General features: G+C 38.0%; 1 protein-coding gene across 3 annotated transcripts in view; it reads left to right on the top strand.

The window, feature by feature from the left end:
* DHX15 (DEAH-box helicase 15) overlaps positions 1-25,754 on the top strand; it is a 45,286-nt gene that overhangs the window by 13,748 nt on the left and 5,784 nt on the right. For all 3 annotated transcript variants that reach the window (XM_084516478.1, XM_084516479.1, XM_084516480.1), the window contains exons 6-12: positions 7,260-7,427; positions 12,385-12,471; positions 14,003-14,152; positions 14,303-14,411; positions 15,506-15,697; positions 18,727-18,849; positions 22,248-22,438. In XM_084516478.1, the coding sequence (XP_084372604.1) occupies positions 7,260-7,427; positions 12,385-12,471; positions 14,003-14,152; positions 14,303-14,411; positions 15,506-15,697; positions 18,727-18,849; positions 22,248-22,438 (1,020 nt within the window). The remainder of the gene's footprint in view (positions 1-7,259; positions 7,428-12,384; positions 12,472-14,002; positions 14,153-14,302; positions 14,412-15,505; positions 15,698-18,726; positions 18,850-22,247; positions 22,439-25,754) is intronic.

Genomic DNA, 25,754 nt, shown 5'->3' with positions numbered 1-25,754 from the left:
AGTAGGTGTGAAATCATTACCAATGAAATTGGGTGGGGGGTGTGTGCAGAAATAATGATCCGGAAACTACAGATCTGTCTGCACGACTTAGTAACCTAGGCACTTGTGAATGCAGAGTATGTTCTCTGCCACCCCAGTGTTCTTCTCTCCATAAAGCCAAACACATCACGTATGTAGGAGGATGAATCCGAGCTGCATCTGGATATGTGAAGTGCAGATCAATGCTGTTCTCGAATATAGATAAATATACTGGAAAAGATTGCTGTGAGGTTCTGGTGTCTGTGTTCCAGAGAGGTTTAAAATAGGATGTTGGCGAAATGGTGGTGTTGTAGAAAATGGTTGCAAAACACATTAGAGGACACTTGAGGTTTTGGCAGAATGTTTTATAAGTGAGGATTTATTTTAAAGGTACACCTTTTTCCTTACAGGTTGGTTAAGCACTAGAACTGTGAAAGAAAGTAGCAGACACTTTCTTAGGAGGAAATTGAAGTCAAAACTGACAACTTCTTTTTTCTCAGTGGTAGAGATTGAGTAAGGTTGAGTCAGTTAAGTGCACTGGGCTGCAGTGAACACAGGCTCTGGCTTGTTTTCAGCCTTACGCAGAATGTGCCGAGGAGTTGAGGTGCATAAACTGCGAAAGTAACACCAGTAATTTGTGTTCCAGTGCTAACGGCAGAAATTCTCTTGCTTTTCATGTATTTGAGATGTCAACATGAAGTATTTCAAATAGAGCAAGTTAAAATGATTGTGGAATTGTGCTAAGTTCAGTTGTGACTTGTTGACAGAGCAGTTCTCAGCTATGGTCAAGTGTTGACTTCTCCCTTGGAAGACACTCCACTCTCCCCTTTTTCTTTCAATCTGTGTTCAGAGCATCTCCTGAAACATCCAGCTTTTTGTTCTTGTTGTGGCTGTTGTTTTCTCTTCCTCTTAAAATGTAGCAGTTTGTATTCATTCCTGGGAAATGAAAGAGGGAAACTGATCAAGTTTCATGCAGCCTTCAGGACAAAATGTTTCCAGGAGGTTCATGCCATCAGAGCCAGATGTGGCTGGCTCTGTGCTCTCTGTGATAAGAACTTGTATGAGAAGAGGGCATGCTCTAAGGTGTCTACACCCCCTGCCCCACCCTCCTTATTTTACACACGATAAAATTGTCTTGTGCTTTTTTTGGTATTTGTTTCCTTCAGGGGAAAAAAAGCAGTAATGTCTGCCTGGTTCACTTACTAAGATGAGGCTGAATCTAGCTGTGCACAGTGCTGTAGTTAGACCGCATCCCCTCTTTAAAAGAACATTCTAACTGGGGCAATCTTGAGGTTTGCTTGTGTCAAGGGATTCTTTGTGGGTGTATGTCCTCTGATACAGGGTCAACTGAAGAAATAGTTTTTGAAATAATCTTGCAAATGACCATGTTCACAAAGCCATTCAACTGCTTTGAATGCTGAGCTCTCAGATTGTTCCATTAAATGTCCTTAAAATGACATCACTAGTCACCATCTTTTTGTAGAAAGAGTTGCTTGAAAGGCAATGTGGTACAGTTCAGATGTTCACCTGCTGCCCAGGCATTGCTCAGACTCCAGTGATGTTCCCATACACAAGTTCAGCAGCTGAGCTAGAACATTTGCTGGCAGTTGAAGCCCTTCAGCTCAGGGCAGCTTCCTGTTGGTCATTAGGTAGGTCTGCTGTGTAGTGCTGGTGCAGGTTCGTGCCTCAGCTGTGGTAGTGTGGATGGCTACTACATACAGACAAAGGGAAGGAAATTCAGGTTACTGGAGTGGATTGGTAGCTTAGAGGAGGCAATTGAACTGGGTAAGTTCATTCTAGCTAGGCTTCCTGAGTTTCTTTTTCTTGACTGCCATTTCAGCAGAACTACTTTATGAAAGAATCTTGAGTACTTGTTCAGCACAAACTTTCTTCTTAAAGATGTGTTGCACTAACTCAATAACAGGCAGAACTGCTCCTATAACCCCTTCCTGTTTCTGTTCTTGCTAATACTAACCCATCAGTAAGTGCAACTCCTCTTTACTGCATAAATACCATCAGGGAAAGAAATGGAAGTGATTTTCTACTGAGTATTCAGGTTAAATAGTGTAATAAGGACTCTCTTTTCAAGAGCAGATAAGGGGGGGGGGAATGCACTCTACCATGATAAGAAGCAAAATTGGTCTCTTGTGTGGTTAATTTTATACATCTTCTAGGTGTGTTGCTAATGATATGTTCCAATCCTTACTTTTTTGATGCAGAGCTTGAGGATGTTAAATATTAGTGAGATGATGCATGTGAGCAGTGCAGACATACAGGAAGAGTTTAGGCAGCTGGGGAGGTATTGATTTATGATTCATTTATTCCCCAGGCTCTCATTCTTAACTGTGTTTGGACACCAAGCCAAAGGAACCAACGTGTTTCTAAAATAAATGGCCACAGATCGTCTTTAAAAGTCATACCTAGAAGATAGTCCTTCAAAAATGAGTTTTGTCAGGAGAAAAACAAGAAATCAAAACCTATAATGTTAAGTCTTGTTCACACATTCAGTCTTGCTTTAGTTCTGTTAGTATTTGCTAATACAAATCAAGGGGGGGATGAGGGTCAGATGGGTTAGGAACTTATCACTAACCCCTTTAGTGATACTGTTGAAGCTAAGCCACAGAAGTATTGGTTATTACCCTCTCAGTTTTAAATACCACCAGCTTTTCATCATGTCTTCCCAAATTACCTTTGTCCGGCTTTTTGAGGAGACCTTCTGCCTGATGCTGTCCTTTATGCAATGTGGAAGGCTTTGTATTTACTCTTGGGAGGGCTGGGGGGTAGGGAAGGGATTTCCTTCCTTAAGGAAGGGGCAGGAATTCAGCTGTGTTGTCTTGTAGCTGGCTGTTTCTCTGTGCCCTCGTTTGGGTGAGGGATGTGAGCAGCACTGAGCAGAAGGAGACAGGATGAAAGAAGACAAAAGGGGTCAGGCTGTGAAAAGGCTATCTTGAGCATTAAAGAAACGAACCTGCAGCTGGTGCTTTCTGTAGTTAAACTGTTGGAAAGGAGTAAGAGGCTGCTGATCAGGGAGCATTCAGTACCCGTTGTACGAAGGTAAATGCAGCCAGGTCTGTTGCCATGGTAAGTCCAGAAATTGTAGCAGTGAAGTGTTCAGGTGACATTGAATGTGTTTATTTCACAGAACAGTTGGAAGGGCTTCTGAGTACTTGATTTTGACTACAACTGGAAGTATTAAATACACCTACTTGGTGTCTGGAAAGCACTTCTTGGGTATTCTTTCTTGATATTGCAAGATCTATAACCCTTTTCAAAATGCATGTGTGTTTTGTGTATGGCTACTTCAGTATTTAATACAGTTCATGGGTGAATGAGATTACCTGTGTGTGTATGTATACTTGTAGATGTACTCATCGGCCATGAGAAAGGAAAAAAATAAAGAAAAGACCGTGCTTTTAATTGCTGTGAGTAGCAGTTGTTGCTGTTGCCATATACTGGATGTTAAAATGGAATAGAACATCAGTCCTGGCGTTCTGAGAATTCAGTGCTTATTTTGTCCACAGGCTTCAGACTTGTGTTTTCCTTCTCGTCTGTTGAACCCTTGCATTTCTAGCTGTGCAGAAGCACTGCTTCAGTAAGAAGAACAAAAATTACTGTTTTTTCTTACACAGTAGTCATCAGCCTACCTTTTGAACAGAAAAGTGGGTTGAGATGGAGTAAAAGTCTTGCCAGGTTTGAGAGGTGCAAGTACCCTACTTACTGCTTTGTGAAAATACAGATGGCTGCACTACTGCTTCAGATAAATGACAAAGAAATTGAGGAGCGTGTTCTTGTCCTGGCTTCTAAACAAGGCACTGCTAAGCATCGGTTCCTATACGGACACAGATAATGCTGAATTTCGTAGCAACTTTAGGAATCCATCTCCGGGAGGGATGTCTGTAGCTTAACTGTCACAATTTTAAGGAGTCAGAGAATAATGTGAGAATATGGAGATATGGGGAGAGCCTGTAGGAGTGCTGCACCCAGTATTGCCTTTCCTCACAAATAGGGAGTTGGAAACAACTATAGACTGTTAGCTTTTAGTTGAAGGGGATGTTCAGTTAAACTTCCTTAACCAGACCTTTCAAATCTTTTTTTTTTTTTTTATCTCCACATAAGTACATTGTTAATCCATTTTTACTGGATCAAGCAAGAAGTTTAGAAAAACTCTAGCTTAGACAGTAGGCTTGCCTACTCAGGACTCTGCAAACTGTTCCTCAGCTCATACTTGTAACAAGTCTAGTTTTGAGAGGAACCAGGACCAAGTTCACTTCAGTAACCCCAGCACTGCCTAAGCCTTGCACCTGTTGTGTGGCAGACCTCCTGCTTCGATTAATTCTGAAGCAGGTCTTTGTGCTAGAGCCCTCTGCAGTCATGCCTGTAACTGTGGCTCCTCTGTCCCTGTACCTCAAGTAGTATCAGTGTGGTTGTCAGGGCTATTGGAGGACGTTTTCTTGCATCATCAAAGTGTAAGGCAAGTTCACTTTACCTTTCCCTCCAAGAAGAAAAAGCTCTTCTTATGTGTGGGTGGATTAATCCCTTTTCAAGGGGGTTTGTAATGGATTCAGTGTGCAAACATTAATTTTAAAAAAATATCTTTGATACTTGAGAGAATCAAGACTACTGAATTAGGCTTACTGAATCCTCAGAGGATTAAAGTTAGGATTGTGCCTTCAACCATACCCATCATGTTGTGAGACTTAAATGTTTGTGTGTGATAAAAATAAATCTTTGACACTTAACTGAATCCTCAATGCTTTCAAACTGTTCTAATTACACACGTCTTTTAGATTGTGTAGTTTGGGATAGCTTTTTGGAAAGGTTTCTGGCAAATACTAGTTTTACGCTGATGCTGGAATTGAAGATTGGTTGTGAACATACAGCTGAAACAGATAATAATCTGTTAGTGGGTAAATAAAAGGAAACTGCCACTACTTTTTTTTTTTTTTATTAAGCACTTCAGTATTACAGGGCTCTCTTCTGTTGTCTTCAGATGAGTGGCAGTGGCTTTTGTTGACTTGTGTCCTTCAAGCAGCTTTTAGTGAGAGCTCTGCAGTTATCTCTGCAAATCTGCAGGGAGTAATGATTCTATATGCTCTTCTCCTTGCTGTGTTGAAGTATTGTAGAATTCTGATCTGGGATATTTTGAAACTGCATTAGGAAATTCTAGGGGGTAACAATGCTCCTTGTTCTTCTCAAAGATTATAGGTGACTGTGAACACATGGCCTGAAGAGTGCAGTGCCCTTATTTGTCACTGCTTGCTTGTATTTATCTCAGGCATAAAACTGAAGGGTTGAGCACCCTGTCCAGTATCAGAGCTCTACCAGTCACACAGTGCAATCTGCTCAGATTCCTTGAAACAGTTTAGGGACCTTCAGATCAGGAGCTCGTGTCTGTGCTAGACTTCTTGTTTTAGCATTTGACTCCAGTGTTCTTGAATGACATGGTCTAATTTTCTATTTAATTTTTATCAGGTGTCCAAGTGTCAGCTTGTCAAACCTTTGAAAGGTGCAAATTTGAGAGAGTGAGTGTGTGGCTGCGTAGTCAGCTGCTTACTTTGACATGCTGCCTTTTTCATTAAGGACCATTATATGAAGTTATTAATTTACTGAGCTACTATGTATGATATGTCAGGTACATTAGGGTTTTTTTCCTTTTCACTGGGAGGCTATTAATGAACTTTCAAAAAGGGTTTATCAGCAGAACCACCTGTATTGACATTTTTATAAAGAAATTCATTCTTTGCTAGGAAACCAGTAGGGGGCATTCCAGCTCAGTTTCTTGCGTGCCTCTTATGTTATGAAATAGCATATTGGATTTGTTGGCAAAGTGCACCTTTGTTTAAAAGGGTTTTTGTAAATGTCTGCAGTTCATTCAAATTGGCAAGATAATGCCTTCTGGCATGAGGCTTACTATTAAAGGACACTTTGACATCAAAGAGGTAGACCTTGTAACTGTTATTTTGCTCTGTTTGCAGTAATTATATATGCTGGTCAGTACTGAACATGAGTATTATACTGTCTGTGATTATTTAAAACACTCTGTGCACTTATGCTGAAAAGTGAGAAGTCTCTTTTAAAACAAATGAAAGTTAATCCCCAAATCTGACAGATCTGTTCTTGATAGTACCTGCATTTTAGGACTTCTAGCATGGAAGCTGCTTTTGCTTCCCTAATTAGACTTTAAAGCAGTAATTTTACAGAGCTGTATATATATAATTGAAGTTATATATTTGTGTGAGTGTCTTAAGCATTGCTGTAACTTCAGTCTGGTGAATTATGTGTGGCAAGGGAAGGCTGGCCTCTTCTCTTGGAATGTGTTGTAGCCATTTTCTTCTGCTTACTGTTATCTTCTTGTCTCTGTGACTTCGTTCTGCTGTTGGTGGTTCACCCAGAATAACGGTGTTCATGAGAGCACCTGAGTTACACCAGCGGAGGCTCTGTAACTTTTAAGTTGGAATTAAGAAATTGCATTAATTGTTGGCCTAAATTTCTGTACAGTTTGTTTTCCATTAAATCTCACTGTAAGTGTAGGTCTCCTAGTGGGCTTAAATGCTCTTGTTTTAAAATGAAACTGAAATGTAAGCAATTGGGAGCTATCCTGTGTGGTGAGCTTGTCAGAAAATAGCCTAGCAATACTGTACAAAGGTAAAAACTGTAAAGCCTCTACCATTTGCAGGGTACTTCACTGACTGCTCTGGAGTTTAAGTGGGATTTCAGTTAATTTTAAAGTAAAATCTGAAACTGGATTAAGAGGTTTGATTTTGAGCATCCATGTTTATACTGTAAAGGTGTTTGTTCTCATTAGGTACAATGAAGCAAATCTTCCATATAATTGCATTACTGATACGTGACATTAAAGCTTAATTGGCTTATTTTAAATATCTTGCACATCAATTTCTTCTAGATTGTGAAAATTGAAAAGGTCATGAGTGCAGTTTAATATTCCAGGGTGAGAGATTTCAATTTTAGTACAATTTGTAGAGAATTAATTAGGAAACATGACTAAAAGAAAAAGGATGTTGAATGCAAATTAGGATGTTCGTTAGAGTATAGAAGCTGAGGTATCTTGGTGCACTGTGGAAATTTGATTGGGAATTCAGCAAATACCTTGCATTTTTTTTAAATTGAAATTATTGTAATTGTTCTTCTGAGTGTAGACTTAGTATAATTGTCATTAGTTGCTCTAAAATAAAAGACTGACTTTCTCATGGAGTTTTAAAACACGTATGCTTGTTTTACAGGAGATCGATGAAGCCTGCAAGAGGATAAAACGTGAAATTGATGATTTAGGTCCTGAAGTGGGTGACATCAAAATCATTCCCTTGTACTCCACCCTTCCTCCGCAGCAACAGCAAAGGATTTTTGAACCTCCTCCACCAAAAAAACAGAATGGAGCAATAGGAAGAAAGGTAAATAGTATGTTGTTTTGGTATGCTCTTCAGTAACAAGCTACTCAGAGTTGTGTGGGCAATTAAGTCTGCTTTGGCTATTTTAAGTGTACAGCAACAAGTTGGAAGCTTTTTCAATGATGCCTTAATAATCTGGTGTTTTATCTTGTTTACATTTTTAGATAATGGTGTTTATTAGTGCAATACAAAACTCTGACTTCTGTCTATAATGCCAGAATGTTCTGGCAACAGTTTGATTTAACTGAATGGGACTGCCATTCATGTAAGTTTCTTATGAGAAATTTAACACTGAATTTGACAATTGTGTGACTTACATGGAAGGATGAAACTTTTTCCATGATAAATTATTCTTAAATTATTCTGAGACATATTCTTTTTGGAGGCAAAATCAGCCACCTCCTTCAAGGGATGTTACTAGGCAATTCTTTTCTCTGTTTTGTAAGGCTTATGACAAGGTGTAAGTTAAAGCAAGTATTTAAGTTAGTTCATATTTTCTGAAGCAATAAGCAAGGAATTGGGATTCTTTTATCAGGCAAAAACGATTGAGAAACCAACAAAAATACCTTGAGGAATGATGTTAGTGAATGTTCTCATAACATTACCAGTCCAGTTCCTGAGTACTTCTATAAACGACATTAGAAACTGTGTGGCCATTTCTCTAAAACAGAATGTTTGGAAGGAGTGTTAGTGCAGCTTCTTCCAGATAACCTAATGCTATGCGGAACTGTAGCCTTCACCAAGTTAGATTTTGAAGGTCAAAGCTGAATCATACAATCTGCTCCAGGCAGGGTTTGTTCGTTGATTATGTGACTTCTTGGACACTACAATATATGGTGAATACTAGTGGCAAACTCATAGTGTTCTGGAAGAACAAATTACTTACTAAATTCAGTGAAATGATCTCTTTCCTATCAAAGCTGACTGCAGAAAGCATATGATCTGAAATCATGAAACTAATTCTGCAACAAGATTGTATTAGCAAATGACTTGAATGAATGAAATTTGCTTTTCAGCGATGAACAAGTGATAGCTGTGTATTTCTTCTTAACTTTCATTTGTTTAAAACTGCACTTCAAAATAGGCAGTTCCTGTTTTTCTTGATAAGAGGGTAACATGCACTGGCTAGCTTTCAGTATGTTGAACTCTACCAGTGTTTAAGAAGACATTTTAACTATAGCAACTATTTTAATACAAGAAAAATTGCCAGGCTGGAGAGATCACCTGTGGGCAGAAAAGATACGAGCAGCATTCAGACCTGTGAAGTGATTGTGTGTGTTTTCTAACCATACTCTGAAATGTATTTGTTTGAGATGTTCTGGCTTTCATCTTTTCTTTTTTATCTTTATGAGAAATCTAGCAGTGAGTGAGAAGTGTTACCTGTATGTGTTGCAAAGTTTAGTTGCTCTAGTTTCAGTTAGCGATCAGGATGCGTAAAGCAGGACCACGTGTGCTCTGTTACCGCACAGAACATCGGCTTTTGCACAGCCTGTAGGAGGTGAGCCTGGCTTACAGAGTGGCCAAGGAAGGAGGGCTAGAAGGACGTCTGAATCGTTTCAAAGGCTATAATCGTAAACCAAGTGAAGCGCTTGCTTAGCTCCTGCGCCTTAACTCTGTGAAAGGAAAGGTGGCTTTTAGAAGCTGTGTAGCAGCTTGCAATATTCCTGGTGGTAACAAATACTACTGATTCATCTTGATGGCTTAAGAGTTTTTTGTCCTTTTGTAATAAATTGTTACTGCTTAACATTTACTAGAAAGCTTAAGATTCTAGATAAAAATGTTTTTTTCTGGTTATGGTGAATCAATATTTCACCTACCCTATAGAGAAGGACAATGTTGACTCAAAGGTGCCTTTCTGCTCTCCTCTTCTACCCTATTGTTTCCATATACAGTGCCTGCTGAAAACACTCACCTTTCTCATTGGCCTTATTCTAAAGTTACTTTTGTGCATTTTCACATACTGGATCCCTTGTGGTTTTTAACTCAATTTTGTAATTCAGACTTGAAGTGGACTACTGTCCTTTACTCTTAGTTATTATATTGGTAGCTTGTTCCCTGTGTATGGTTACATGATTGTGCAAACATAGCAACTAAACATCAAAGCATTATTACTGTACTGTCTATCAGTCAGATGAGTCATGTCTTCTTTCTTTTCATCTTTAAAAAAAAAAAAAAATCTTTCCAGAGTGTTCTGAGCTAAGCTTGTATTTGCTCCATGTTTTGGAGAGTTTTCTTCCTTAATTGTAAGAGTTGCCAGCTCCTAGGGATGTGGTGATCTTCAGGGTCTGCCATACAGAAGGTGATGCCAGTTGCCTAGTCAGGTGTAACCAACCCAGTGTTAAACTCAGGAGAACAGAGTGTCCTATGCATTATTTGTTAGGTTTCAAAAGTTAATAAACCACTGTTTAATTGCCTGTAAAATTTAATAGTTAAAATCAAATTTTGTGTTGGTAAGCATTTTGAGCACTTCACTATTGCATCTGAGAGCCAAAATGCAGTAACTACCTATCATGACCATATTCTTTGTAGGGAGAAACTACAATCATTTAAAAGGTTTTTTTAATGGTATTTTCATTATTAAATCCTGGGTAGTATAGCATTTTCTATTCTCTGTTACAATTAATGTGTGCCTTTAAAACTGGGAGATGGGAGGAAAAGAGAAGGAACATTGAGACTGACTGCTGTCTTCTATGATGCATCTGAGACACGTTTGATATCACGTGCACATTGAGCTTTATATTTTGACTCCTCTCTTAATGCAAACTGGCTATATCATTGCATTTTAGTCTTGTTTGTTTTGGTGTAAACAGACCAATTTCCAGTAGCAGAATGGAATTTCTAGGCTGTTTTATTTGCTTCAGGAGTCTTGAGAGTTACTAGTTAATACAATAGAGAGTTTTACGTATAATACGTAGATTTTTTTAATATACGAACTAATTTGTGCGATCTCTAAGAACTTTGTATCAAACCATTAATGTGATATTTAGAAACCTTTTTACCAAAAATATCTCTGTAACTGCAATATTGCAGTTAAAACTGCAAAACTGCAGTTAAAGCTAATTGGGTACAGTTATTTTACATAATTTAGTGCTAATTTCATTCATCTGACTTCTGAGCAACTTTGTAATTCTGATTTAGGCTTCAGAGATGTGGAAGAACAAGTTTTTCGTTAGGTTTCTTATGATGCAGTATTCATTTGTTCTTAAGCTATGTGACATTAACAAACGAGATGTACATAGTCATAACGTGGTGAATCCTGTTCTGTTTTTTTTCCTCTACCCTTCTGTATTATTCTGAGTACAAGCTAAGCAAATTCAAGTACAAGTTAAATTGATGGGCCTCCGTGGGCTAAGTGTACTAACAGTATTGAGTTGTCAGTGTTGAAGTGTCCTAATAGAAATTGGTGATTAAAACCAGCACCAAAGCCTTTCCATGCTACGATGTAATTGGTATTTGAAGCTTCTGGGTATGAATGCTTTATGCTTTAGTAGGTCCAAAGCAAGCTGAGACCTTATCTAAGTACAGTCCCTAACAGCAAGTTGAATGTGGGTTGACTAGCTTTTTAACATAGGAATGCTAGTTTAATTTACATATTTAATGACTTGCGAAACTTTCGTGACCGTATATAGTGCTGTCAGCACTTAATTGCATTGATTTTTTTGTGGTTTTTGTCTTTGGCTACTATGCAGATTACCTGTCAGTGAAAGGTGTGGGTTTGGGGGAGTTCTAAATAGCATATAATTTCAGGGTGGAACACCGTATTAATTCTAAATTGCTTTAATTTTTTTTCCACCTAAGTATTGCCTTCATTATATAGTGGCATCTGGGCAGGCTTAGACACTAAGTCTAGTTAAGAAGAGATGAGTAGTAAGTACTACCTGACTGGCAAAGTGATCAGCCAGGAGGAAGAGAAATCATTGGGAATATCAATCTATTCCAGTCACTGACTTCATTGTAATTCTGAAGAAATTGGTAGGGGTCTCAAATTTTAATTGTTACCCTGAAAACAGGGCTTTTTGACTTCACTGGAATTAAGAACTAAAAGGTAAGTGGTTTTAATGAACTCCTGAACTGGTTTGGGGTATGTCTTTTTTTAAGGTAGCTGATTACGTTTCCTTCTAACATAATTTAGTGTGGTCACTGCTGGGGTGAGAACTAATGGTATCTATAGACTGCAAACTGCATCTCTGGACATAAACATTTAAATGGCAATGAATCAGGCTGCAGAGCTCAGAAACGCCTTTGCTTTAATTTTTGCACGAGACAAGCTCCAGAGATGTTGCAGCAGCTTAAAGCCTAACCTTCAAAATATGTAAAGATACTTGACTATGGTAATTTAAAGTTGAAATTAAACATTGTTTGAGGATTTTAGGTGGACTGTATTGATAACTGCTTTATTCTGGACCAACTAAAAGAACATACTGGGCTCCTGTGTGTGTAGAATAAGAGGCATATATCTGCTTTTTACTGTTAATACCTGGATTGTAAAACAGACGATGCTTTTACTTAGTGCTTAACTGGGGAGAGGCACCTGCGGGTAGATTTGACTCATTTAAGTACAGCTATGTAACCTTTGATACAGCATTATTTAACCAGTTTGCCATCTTTAGGCTTTAAAAAAAAAAAAAAAAAAAGAAAAAACACAACTTAAAGCTAACAGAAGATGTTAGAGATTCATTGCAGTTTATCATTTTGTACTGGAGTTAGGAGTAGAATTTTGAACTCCAATCTTAAAAGTAAAATATTTGCTCTTCTGTGTCTTCTTATTAAAACTTCTTTCGTATTATTAATGAAGACAACAAATACAGTGGACAAAAACTGCACTGCACAAAGTTTTGGAGCAGAGCTTTGCCTAGTTTACTGATCAGGTGAAAGAACTTGCTGAGAAGTGATGCAGAGACAGAATGAGGGCTTTATTTGCATATCTTCTTGACAAATTAGTAATCTGATTTTTCAACAGGTTGTTGTATCCACCAACATTGCCGAGACATCATTAACAATAGATGGTGTGGTGTTTGTGATTGATCCTGGCTTCGCAAAACAAAAGGTAAATATTATGTCAGTTGTGTTTTCTTTAATGTAGGAAAGATACTGAAGTCTGGTTTGCTGAGGTAAATCTTCTGTTGGTAATCAGTGATGAGTGTTTTGCAATAGAAGTCTTGATGTTGATTTTTTTTAGACTTAATGATAGGCTTGTACTTCATCTGTAAGCTTAGCTATAACAGTCCAAAACGCTGTAGTACAGAAGAACATCAGTCTTAAAAATTGAAACATCAGGATTTTTAGAGTTAGGCCTGGAATATAGAATTCACTTCTCATTTTGTATTGTGTCCATGTTTGAGAATGCTAAATTAAAACTGAGAAATACACAAAAGTAAATGAAACTGGTGCTAGAAGTCACCTCTTGATTTAAGTTATGTTAGCGTGGAATACTTCAGCGCTTAAATGAGAAGAGCGAAACAATACCTAGGCTAGTATTGGTTTTTTTGTCCGTACTCACCAGGTGCTGTCGCAGCCTTAAAGATCTTAAGTCACCAAGCCTTTCTTGAAGCATTAAAGGAGATGCAGAGGAACTGGAGTATCCTGCCTGAATGCAAACCAAGAACAAATTAAAGATTAAAATTAAAGTCTCTTAAACTTAATTGAATTTTTCACTGGTAACTGTCTTCGTAACTTGGTTTCTTGGGCTTTGCCTTTAACACTCATGCATGTTACCAGCTTTTTAAACTTCTGCAAAATGACAGCAGAGTGAGTACAGTTGGTGCATCTTCATGCACCAGTTGCAATTGCCATTAATTTGAATTCTTTTCACAAGTAGTATTCTTTTCATTGGAAGTAGTTTTCTAATAAGTAAGGACTAATGTTTTTGTATATGGCTTATACCCATTCATACCAGCAGGTTAAAACATGGACTAGAGAAGGTCTTCAAATGAAACTTTAGTACTGTTTTTTAACAATATCTTTTATCCATAAGCTCTAATGAGTTGGCAGGGCTGCTGTTTATGTATAACTGCACTGGGAGTCTTACAGTAAATTCCAGCATATTGTGTACTGTGACGGTCCACATGTGCCCTTCAAACATAGTCTTGCTTTGTCACCAGTGTGACTTTTTTTTACAATTGCATTCAAGCCTTAATGTTAGATTTCTCTGACCTTTAGAACATGGTTATTCAACCTTATAATTGTATCAAGACAACTTGTTTTTGCATGGAATTATTTGAGCATCAAGAGTGTGTTTAGCACTCTATAGAACAAATTGGACACATTAGTTCTGCCATGAAAATCTTATCTAAAAATACACACACATTTAAGGAGAATGGGGAGCCTGGCAGAAGATGTTAACAAATGAATAAAACGTAAATGCTGTTTTCTAGGCAGTTGTATTTGAAGCTTTCTGTCACTGATCCAAAGGCTTCTGTAGCCAATTTTTTCTTCCTCTCAGATGCATACAACTTAGGATTTCCTAGTCAGAAGCTGCATTTAAAAACAAATTTAAAGCCATCTTTATATTTGAGATAAGTCTTATCCATGAGTGTTGTTCATTCTTCTTTTCCTGCTCCAATTCCACTTTCAAATAGGTGTACAATCCTCGTATCAGAGTGGAGTCTCTCTTGGTGACTGCGATTAGTAAAGCTTCAGCTCAGCAGAGAGCTGGCCGTGCTGGTCGTACTAGGCCAGGCAAGTGCTTCAGGCTTTATACAGAGAAGGCTTACAAAACTGAAATGCAGGTAAGTTCACCTCTTCGAGTGCATCTGTAAGAACATGCGACTGATACAGGTAGTCAGTTGCTATGTTACCAAGCAAAATCAGAATGTGAATGCTGGTTCTTCCAAGTACTTTAAACTAGACAACTTGAATTTTCTTTTTCCTCTGCACAGGACAATACATACCCGGAAATTTTGAGGTCTAACTTAGGATCTGTAGTGTTGCAGCTCAAGAAGCTTGGTATAGATGATTTGGTGCACTTCGATTTTATGGATCCTCCAGGTACCAGTTTCATATTCTGTCTTCTCTACTGCAGGTGTTAATTTCAACTTCTGCAATTATTAATTTTGCTGAGTATTTCATAAAATAACATGAAATATTTTTTGAGTGTTTCTTACTGTAATCAATAAGGAAGTTTTTGTTTCTTTTAGTACTGTCTTAACAAAGCAAGTATTTTTGTATTACAGCTTGTCTAAGAGCTTTTAATGGAGCCAGGAAAACTACTGAATGCCCCATTGCAGGGGATTTGACAAAATTATGTACATTAGAAAAACCTATTACTGAATGAATTCTTATTCATCACCTTGATTACACTTTCTAATTGTGCATCAGTTAACTGCATGTAAATACATTTGGCTAGCATTTTTAAAGCTGAATACATGTTTTTGGCTCAGTCTATGAAGTTAAAGTGGATCTCTCTTCTAACAGTATTAGATGTTCATAAATACTTTAAAATAGCTTTGTTACATTGCAAATTAAAAACATGGGTCAGACATAGATAAATATGTCCAAGATAGTTTTTTTTTTTTCACCTACAATATAAATGTAAGCATTTAAGTAGCTTTACAGCTCTGCATTCTTTGTTTGTACTATGCAGTGCATAAGATAGAATCAAAACACCTTCCTGCGAAGCTGTTACGTTTTTCTTTGTGGCTGTAATATACCCTTGCTGTAAGGAATGTAGGAGTAAGAGAACATTCTTAAAGGTTCAGGTTTGTGAAAGGGCATAGTTACCTAAACCACATGGCTGAAATTTTAGGACTGTACCCAATCTATTTTGAATTGAATAGGGAAGAAGGTGGCAGTGCATTGGGAGGAAAATATTACTATGTTACTGAATATTTCACAATACCACTGCTGTCTGAATTTTGAAAAGCAGCACTCCTCAAATATTCAAAGCCTTTGATCCAGTTAATAGCTCTTTTAAATAGGTGATTGATTCATGTCTGGACGTATATAACCAAATTTGGTAACAATTTCATGTTTGGAAGCCAGTTGAATGAAGAATGAAAAAGGAAAAACAAAATAGTCTATGTTCTCATTTTTGCTTATTAATAGCAGTTTGATTAATGTGTCTACCTAAATCTTTCTTTCAGCTCCTGAAACTCTGATGAGAGCCTTAGAGCTCTTGAATTATCTGGCTGCTTTAAATGATGATGGAGACTTGACTGAATTGGGATCCATGATGGCTGAATTTCCACTGGACCCACAGCTGGCAAAAATGGTTATTGCAAGTTGTGACTACAACTGCTCTAATGAGGTCCTATCTATTACTGCCATGTTGTCAGGTAATAGCAGGGGAAGAGATTTTAAACAAAGTGCAGTTCTTCAGTTTGGGGAGAATTTGAGTTTTCCACGTCAAAAATATAAGCCATCTGAATATATTTCTAATAAAACCAGATTTTTTAAGTGGCAGATGGGGATATAGTCAATCATTAGAGGTTGGCGTGTAGACTTTCAGATAAAAATTATTAATGTTAAGAAATTAACGTGCATAAATGGTCAAGCAATTTCATTCTTACTTTAAAGTGTATATGTTTGAGTTGATACAAGGAAATAATTCAGTCTAGTGGAACAGAAATTGTCTTAAGCTCATAGTCAGGACCGAGAATGTCAGCTCAACCACTGTTTTTAAGGCAGTGAAATATATTTCATATTGTGCATTATTCTGCACTTCGACATGTCCTCATATTTTCTTAAGGATTATAGCCCAAGTTACATTAAAAATGCTAACTCATACATGATATGGTACATTTCAGCTTTCCCACTTAATTTAATGACTGAAAGAGTAGTCATTACTTCTAAAGGGAAGAAAGCAAATTTCAGGGAGGATATAGATTTATAAGAGCTAACTTGTGTGCACAGCTGTACTTTGCTGCATTATGTGAATAGCACTGTGTCGTAATAGCTGCTTGTCGAGAGAGATCTCAATGAGAAAAATGTTGTCAAGCAAGCCGTGTATTTCGTTCCTTAGCTTATGTAGAACTGACTTCATTTCATAGTTGGTCTCTCTAGGACAAGCAGCAAGATTTAGTCCTTGTAGAAGTGGGGATGTTATTTATAATTACTGTTGTGTCTTTAGGGTGTGTTATTTTACAAGGCTCGTCACAGTGCAGATGTACTACTGGTTACATGCTTAACTTGGATGGTTAGAAAAAAATGCTTCGGCTAAGTTTTTAAATCTATTGTTTTGGTTAAGTCTTACAGTATATTTATATGAAAGTTTTTAAGAACAAGCTAAAATGTTTGTTGCAGAGTTATGATTGTTCAGACTCAGAGCAGATGGGCAGGGCAGAATCTTAGTTTTTTTTAATTAATTGGTAGGCTTAATGGCGGCGGTGGTGGTAGGTTGGTGCCTGTCTGTTCCCCCTAACTTTTCCCTACCCACCCCAGAAATACCTACTAAAGAACAGTAAGTCTAGTGTTCTTGTCTGTGGTATTCAGCTGATGATTTGTCTTACTCCTTGTTCTATATCTCTTCCCAACCCATGATACTTCTCTTGTTTTAGCTACGATTAATGTCTTTCTAAATAACTTTTCAAGCCAATTTTTTTTAAAGTTGGTTACTGTCTGGGTATTAACTTCTGTTCTTAAAACAAAGTATTCCTAGTATTTGTAGACTGTTTTCCAAAGTGCTTTTTTAACCATCAGCATGACATATGGTAGACGTGGTACAATTATGGTGCCTTAAGTATATACACAAGACTGTCTGGCTCTGGATAGCAATCCAAGCATTAATAGTTTGGACTAAAATGAAAATGTGATACCAGAAGAGCAGAGAATAGCATTAGAGAAATCAGCAAATTAAAAGGCTGTAGTTAATTTAAAAGTTATTTTAGAAGAACTGTGGTCTCTTGCTGTGGGATTTCACATACATAACTTTTTCATAGAGCAAGTGTTGTTAATTAGTCAAAACGGTGAGATATTCCAAATTATTCTGCTACTGACTTTTGCTTTTATTAGTCTGAAAATACTCTATTTCTGCTTTCAAGTACAGAACACAAAATAACAGGGTATTTAGCACCTGCATTTCCATTTTCTTTACTGCATTAGTCTTTCTGATTTGTTACCATGTGAATCACTATTGCAGTGTTTATTTTTTCTGAAACTCCATCTAGTATTCAACTAAGCATACTTCTGAAGTGGAGTGTTTGGGGGGGTATTTTAATAGGAATTAAAAATAGAAACAAAACACCTCACAAAAGGCCCTCGTCTGTTAGGGACAAATGAGATGCAAAGTGTTTGGATAAGATTGGGCTTCAGTTATCAGCAGGCTACTGTAGTTTGAGGCAGCTGGGAAAAAATAAAGGATTGGTAACATCTTAGCTACAGAATTAATGCTTACTTAGCATTAATTTTATTGAAATCTGAACTCTTTAGGTTGCATCTGCAGTATGGGCTATTTAAATCTAAGCTGATATTTTTCTCCTGTAGATCTCTAAAGTGAAGATCTACTGTTTTCAGTGTCTTGCTAATTCATATCAAAATTACAAGCCTGTAAGAATGTTGACAGACCACAAATATTATTGTAGCCAATTTAGTTCATGGTCTTCGGTAGCCTGCACCTGGAAAGGGAATGTTAAAACCCAGTTTGTGATTCAAGTCAGAATAAGCCTGAGTCAGACTAATGTGAGAGGACGTAATGATAGACAAAGCTCATCACATTATGATTTTTATTTCAAGTAGTACCAAAGGACGGTTTAACCTTCCACCACTACCGCTACCATCACAATCTTTAGACTTCTTAATGCCTTCATTCACATACGTTTCTGTATACCAGTGCTGATAACGATACCATCTGGGGAAGATGACGTGACTTACTGGTGTGTTCTGTCTAGTAGCAGACTCGTAATAAAGCTAATGTTTGTGTAGACTATTCTAGTGCAGTATAGTTTCAGAACTACCTTCTGCACGCTGTCCATAGAGGCTTTCTGAGAAAGTGAATTTGCAATTACTCTGTTCTGTAATACTAGTTCCTGGTAGAGCTATCAGCACTGGGTCTTGAACCAAGATCTGCTGAGCATTCCAGTATACATAGGCAATCTTGATGGCCTTCAGAATAGATATTTTGATGCCTACGTATAGTTCTAATAAAATAATCAGGTACTCTGTAGCTTTGAAACCCTCTTGTTTTACAGATGTGGTTAGGTGTTGATGTACCAAATCAAGGTAGTAAACAGTCCAAGATGCAGTTGGAGGCCATCCTGCCCTGCCCTATGCTCTGTGAACTGACCTAGCTAGGCCTTGTTCCTCTATCTGTGAATGCGTGACTCATCGATATGGGCGTTTGTGTTGGGCCCATACCAACCTTGTTTAGTCCCACAGTGTTTTGTTCGCCCCACGGAAGCAAAGAAAGCAGCAGATGAAGCCAAGATGAGGTTTGCCCACATAGATGGAGATCATTTGACGTTGCTGAATGTCTACCATGCTTTCAAACAAAGTAAGTACGCACCCGTTTTAGCAAAACTACTTGTAATTCTGTGCGTGGCCAGCTTCCGTTCCTGGGTTACAAGGACAACTGATAGGCTTGGGCTTTTTTGTGCTATTCTATTGTAATCTTTAATCTTTATTATTTTTTAAGTATATAAAAGTTATTTATGTGCTCATTAATTTGGGAGGGGAGAAGGAAACTGGCAAAAAGATCACGTAATGAACTGTTGAGTCTGGAGACAAGCCAGGCTCTTAAATCAATGTTGGGTAACCTTGGACAGAAGGAAGGAAGCTTTCCCGTAATTAAGAAATATTGGAAGTTTGTTATCTGATACTAATTATAGAAAAACCTGCATAATTGTTTAGTAACTTTTCAGGGAGAGCAGCATGGAAAATACCTTGGATTTGGGGAAGGATGTGTTCCTAGAGTGAAAGCCACTTTTAATCTTAGTTTTTGAATACATCCAGATATTCCAGATTAAGGCCTTGGGATGGATTGAGAGTCAAAGGGGTAATGCATCATGAAAGCGTAGAGCCATGCAATAAACTTACCTTATTTCTGTATCTAAGGGAAATATATAGTCCTCTGTAGCATAGCTACAAGTATTTTAGCAGGCTGAAAAAGAATAAACAGGTGAAGCTGGGCATTCTGACTACAGAAATGGCACGTGTTTTAGGAAGAAAAAATTAGTGTAGTTTACCATGGTTGTAAGTAAAAAGATTACCGTATTCTTAACTACCAGCCAGATTACAGCAGATCAGTAGTTGCTGCAGTTGCATTTCTGTAAGTAACTGAAAAAAGCAACAGGCTTTTACCCTGAGTTAATACTCAGTGTGCCTTCCTGTTGCAGCTTTGGTACAGAAATACTGTGCTGAAACATTCCTAATGCTTGTCATTGGGCAGTCCAAAATCAAGGATATCTGCAGATTTGAAGTCCACACAAAAGTACTTAAATTAAAACAAAAAACAAAAAAAAAAAAACTGAGAAACTTGTAATCAAAAATTATGACTTAAATACTTGCTTGTCTCTGTTAGCTTTGTAGCTAACAGGATCCAGTATGACTTGAAGTCTGCATGTTCCTGGAAGTCCTATGCTTTCATGTTCGGGTTGCTCCCTTCTCTTCCTTAATAAAGCCGGCTTTAGATTATTCACTTAAGGAAAATGGCTATTTTATGTCCTTGGGAGTAACTTAATACTTCATAGGGACAGGGTCTGAATATCCCAATACTACCTACTGGAGTTGATTTTGTTTCCAAAAATCTGTGGAACCAAAATGTGGACAACTTGAGCTGAACAATCAAGGCGTTTGCTTGGGATACAGGAAATACATCTTTAAGTTAGCTCCAATTAATATTAGCGGTATATAAAAATGTGGAACAGACATGTCTAATTTAAAATATGGTTTGAACTTTGATTTTGCATGGCATAAAGAATTGTTGAGCAGAAAATCAGTTGAACTTTGCTTTTTTAGGAGAGTTAAAACAGATCCAAATACAGTAAATTGGTTTGACACATCTTGTTTTTAATCTGTTGGAAACTGGAATATTTAAGACATAAAATAGGCAGGAAAATAATTGCTAGTCTTTAAAATCAGTGTAACATTTTGTAAAGTTCATAAGTCCAAGCTGTGTTGTATAACTTGTGTGGAAATCCCTTTTACATTTAATTGAGTGCATTTTGTCAAAGTAAATTTGGTGGTTTAAGACAAAAGAGTTTAAGACAATTTGTAGGCTGCTTAAATTGAACTAGAGGTCTTTTCCCAGTGCCAGCCAGTTAATGTCTTGATTAGAATTTAGCCAATATGCTAGTGTTGGTATCTTCTTGCAGAATAGGTTTACCTGTTAAGGTCTTTGTGTGTAAACTTTCACCTGCTACCTGAATATGTATCCTAATGAAGAATAAGTGGTGTCAGTTTTCAAGGTAGACAGCCCTATTTGGAGCTCATCAGTAGTATTTGCACAGTATTTCTTCCCTCTTTTTCCCAACCGAGGTTACTATGAAGTTGTTTTACTTATACTAAATACTTACTTGATTCTGTGAGTACTTATTTGTGTGCATATACACACACAAATGTTTTCAAATGTACTGAATTTAGGTATCAGTATTTTTTTGGAATAAATGGAGGAAGTGTTAACATGTAATTAGACAAATGGGACACAAATTGTTCCCTTTCTGGAATAGGTACTAGTCACACCTCTTTTAAAAAAAAAAAAGTTAACTTCCACTGACTCCTGGGTTTAGAGACCTATGGTTCTGCTGTCTTTAGTGGATGGAAATGTTTGTGGAATAGTCTTTGTTTCACTGTAAAATCGAGTCTTCTGGTATTCAGTATCAGAAGACAATACAGATACTGTATCTAAAACAATATAAAACAGATATGGGTCATCTTAAACAGTTCAAGGATAACAGGAAGTAATATGCTGTGGTACTTAGTTTTGGTTCTACTGCATAATGTATCAAGAGGTTCAGCATTCATACTTCATCTTACAGAATAAACTTAAAATTGAGTGTGAAAATAACACTTTACTCAAATTATGTAAACCTCCTATTTATATACTCTCTAATTGTATGAACTTTATAAAAAATGCAAGTCTTGCCATACAAGAGATTATAAATCTTGTTATGCCTGTTTTTGTTGTCTTATTAAACTAGCTAAATATAGAGCATCACTTGAAGTAGCAGAGTAGGTAGGGAGAACTGGGTTTCTCAGTGTTAAATGTGCAGTTTTTGTACTTAGAGAATAGCTTAGGCTTGCTGTCTTAACAGATTCCTTACTCGTGTTATCAGTAGTAGAAGCAGTAGCTTGGAGCGTGGAACGTGGAGTTCTGTTATGTAGTAGAACTGATGCTCTGTTCTACCTGTCACATTTACTTAAACTGTTGTGAGGTGCATCGCACTTAGTGTTAGATTAGTATGTTTATGTAGCTCTTAAACAGTTACTCAATGTCTTAAATTAAGGAGGGTTTGGTTTCTCAAATATAATTATATACAGTCATCTTGTGTATTCATTGCATGTTACTGTTAAAAACAAGGAGTGAGACGTTCATGTTCAGTTTTATCTTCAAAAATCTGCAATATAAAATATTTTTTCTAGTTTCAGGACAGGTGCAATTTGCAAAATTAATTGATGTGGTATTTTGCCAAAACATTGGTGATTATCTATATTTTATGTTTGGGGGGGGTAGTAATTTTCCTTTGTTTAGACCGCATGCTTTCTGAAGACAAAACAATTCGGGCAAGTTATCTAAGGCAGGATATCCACCAAATAGGCCAAGAGCTGTTATCATTTATAAAACAGTTTTTTTCTGGTTCATCTGACTGATCAATTGGTTAGTTGTTGTTTTATTTACTTGTCCTAATTGGATAAAATACTCATTTTTTTCATTCATGTTTTTTAATGTTGCAGATCATGAGTCGGTTCAGTGGTGTTATGACAACTTCATTAACTACAGGTCCCTGATGTCTGCAGACAATGTACGCCAACAGCTGTCACGAATCATGGATAGATTTAATTTGCCTCGTAGAAGCACAGACTTTACCAGCCGAGATTATTACATCAATATAAGAAAGGCATTAGTTACTGGGTATTTCATGCAGGTATGTGTGCGTTTTTGTAGGGAAAACACTGAGTGTTTGTGGGGGTTTTAGTTTTAGTATGGTTGCTATCACTTAAGAAAACTCGATGAATATATCAAGTTAAATTGTATATGGCTAACTGTATTATCACTGAGTCTTTGACAGGTTGGCTGTTACTCAGAAGTAAATTGTTTACTCAGGTTTTGCTTGGAGAAGTTGCAGGCAGTCTTACTAATTTCAAAATACTGTTTCTGGTGTGACCAGTCAGAACTTGACCATTAACATCTAAATAGTTGAAGTAACTTCATAAAATATCTTGAAGTACTTTGTTGTTTAAGTGCAGAATATGTAGTTCTTAAATTATTCATAAACGGATACAAATCAGGGAAGTCTGCTACTATATAAACACTAGTTAGATGTAATCCATATAGAAGGGGAGTGTTTCATTTTTGTGTACTCTTCCATATTCATACCTCATTTTTGAGTTACATGAGTACTGAAGTGTGGAGGGAAGTCTAATCTTGCTAATATGCACTTTGCAAATCATTTGAAACTCACTTGCCATCCAACGAGGGTGGGAGATGGAAGTCAATCTCTGTTACCGCCTGGATGCTTTGCATTTCGTGCCAAGTATGTCTCCAAGCTAGAATTCAGACTTCTAAGACACAGTCCCTATGTGCTGTGTAAATTCAGCATTCATCTCTGGAGCTAGTGGAGTAGTCTGGCTCTTGCAGGCTCAGCGGTACAGAACTTTGGGTGGCAGTGAGCCCTCTTCCCAAAACATTGTGACAATGTTTTCCACAGCAGGCACGTGTTATGATGTGTCCTGGCAATGTCTTTGCTGGAGCCTGCAGAGTACCATCTCTGTGCCCTCACTTCTGGAGAACGCAATCTGGTTATCCTGCAGAGGCTGACCAGTGCCCATGGTATTGAAAAATTTTTCATCAGAGTTGCTCATTGAGCACAAAAGCCTACAAGTTGAAAATATGACCAATGCTCTGTGCTGTGCAGCTTAGTGTGGTAAGCGGCTTGACAGGCACTCATTTACTGTGCCACATCCTGACTGGGACACGGGCTTGGGCACTACTGATGATTAATGCATGTGCCCAGCCCCACGGAAGCAGTTCTGTCCCCAGGGCTAAGAAGCCAGCTAATCTGTAGTGTGAGCATGTTTCCTGGCTTTCGGAAAATGTCCGCAAGTGCATTCCGCTATAATGTAAACAGGAGATTGAAGCTTAATTAAAGTATTAAAATGGTTCTGAAGGCTGCCTTGATGTACCCCTTCAGACATGCAGGCTGCTCACTGCTCAGTCCATGTTTTTGTGGCAAGTTTTCCTCATCTTTCACTGGGGACACTGCAGCATGCGTTCCCACCTACACGGTTATTCTGTGAATATTTGCCAGAGAAAGAACAGCTCTGCCTGACCGTCCCTGTTGGGCCCCAGCCGGCTGAGGCAGATCCGATTTGTGCAGTTGTGCTTCTGCTTGGTAGGCTATAGTTGTTTGGTTGGACCTGTAAAGATGTCATGCCCTTGGAAATTGCTGCACGGTCATTTTTTTGTCACTCAGGGTGAAACTTTTCTTCTAAAGGATGCTTTCCTTTCGTGGCAGTGGTTAGCTGTTAGCACGGGTAGTTTTTGGTCTGATGTCATGTCAATTGTCACGTGCTGTGACATGTTGTGTTGCCGAGTACCAACATCATGAAATCAGAAGTGTAATGCCTCAGTGTTACCGGTGCTAGGTGCCTTACCTTCTTCAGTTTTGTGGCAAGCTAAATCATCCACCTGACTAGGAATTAAATTCCTTAATAGCCAGGCTGCTTAATCTCATGCTTTGAGAGATCTGGTTCATCTGTGATACCCTGGCAGAGGCTTCGTGTTCCCGACAGGCCCACCGCTTGGCTGCTGTTTCATCTGTGGCCTCTTGCTAGAGGCAAGAAGGGTCTGCTCTAATTTTCCTCTCTCACCCTCCCTCTAGGGTCTTTTTCTCCACGTAACTTGCTTTGCAAATTTATTCCATATCATATTAAGGAATATAAATAAGATATTATTTATATCTTGATGTAAACAGTATATAATTTTGTCATCTTCAAGGCAGACCTGTTGAGGGCATTTGGAGTCAAAGCCATTTCAGCTGCTTCCCTTCTCCTTTGATGCGTTTGAGACCGTTCTATTTTGAGTTTCTTTTGCTCTTTAACCTCCGTGACAGAGTGATACCTGACCTTGGCTCTGAACCTTCTCTCATGAATTCCGTGTTGCTTTGAATAACCTTCAGTAGAAAATTGCTCATAAATGCTCAAAAGAGATGTTATTTATCTGTGGCTGAAGTACTGGAGTTTGTATGCCCATTGTGCCCTCCCTTTTGTGGCTGTCCAGGCTCTGGCATTCAAGGGCTCCTTCTCAGAAATCCTGAGTAACAAACCGCACACATCAGTCTCTACCTGCTTGGTACACAACATGCACTGAACTCAGAGTCTGAGCATCTGCAGGGCGTGTGCACCTACAGCAGGTAGGCTGTGCAGGCAAAGTAGTAGGGCCTGTAGGCAGCACGTGCTGGGCAGCTGCATTCCTCAAGCTCCTGGGCTAAAAAAAAAAATAGAGCATGAAGTGGGGAAAAAAGTAGCAGCTGTTGTTCTTGAAGTAATTTTTGGCTGTATTATTTTCTGCTTTAATTGCCTGCTGTTCTAAAAGCAGTCATAAAATTCTGCTTGTGTCCATACTGTAGAGATATCTGTAACTCATCAGGGCCTGTGGCTGCTGTCTGACAGTGCAGGCCTGCAAGATAGGACCTGTGTGGTCCAAGAAGTTAAATGTGAGCTGATTGGGCTGGTAATTAAAATCTCATTCTTGGCACTACTTTGTATAATTGATGTATGTTTTGAAGACTTTACATAATCAGATTCCTACAGTAATAGAAAGGTAATAAAATTACAACATGAAGATGGTCCCCAGTGTGCTTAATGATATTCCTTTCTCTCAAGTTATGCAGAATAAAACTTTTTAATAGCTTCAGAAATGCTGTTGCATGACGTGGCAGCAGCCATTTGGTTTATAGTGGCGTTCTTTTCTTCAAGAAGGACAAGGAACAGTCATTTTTCTAAACTAACAAGACTAGCCTACCAAAATTAGTAGCCTTAAATCTAGTAGTTTCCTACTTCTGTTCTTGTAAGCGTATTTGGCTTTAGAGTGTTTGACACATTTAACAAAAGGTACCTGGTTGAGCCCTGTAGCTCCTGTGATGTGATGGATAGTAACATAAACACCCTTAAAAGTTTATGGGTGGAAGGGAGACGTAGTTCGTAACCAAGTTGTGACAGCCTTGAAGCTGGTGTTGGAGA

This window comes from Aythya ferina, assembly GCF_964211825.1.
Source record: "Aythya ferina genome assembly, chromosome: 4".
NCBI lineage: Eukaryota > Metazoa > Chordata > Aves > Anseriformes > Anatidae > Aythya > Aythya ferina.
Note: the sequence above shows the minus strand (reverse complement) of the source record. Positions and strands in the feature narration are given on the sequence as shown.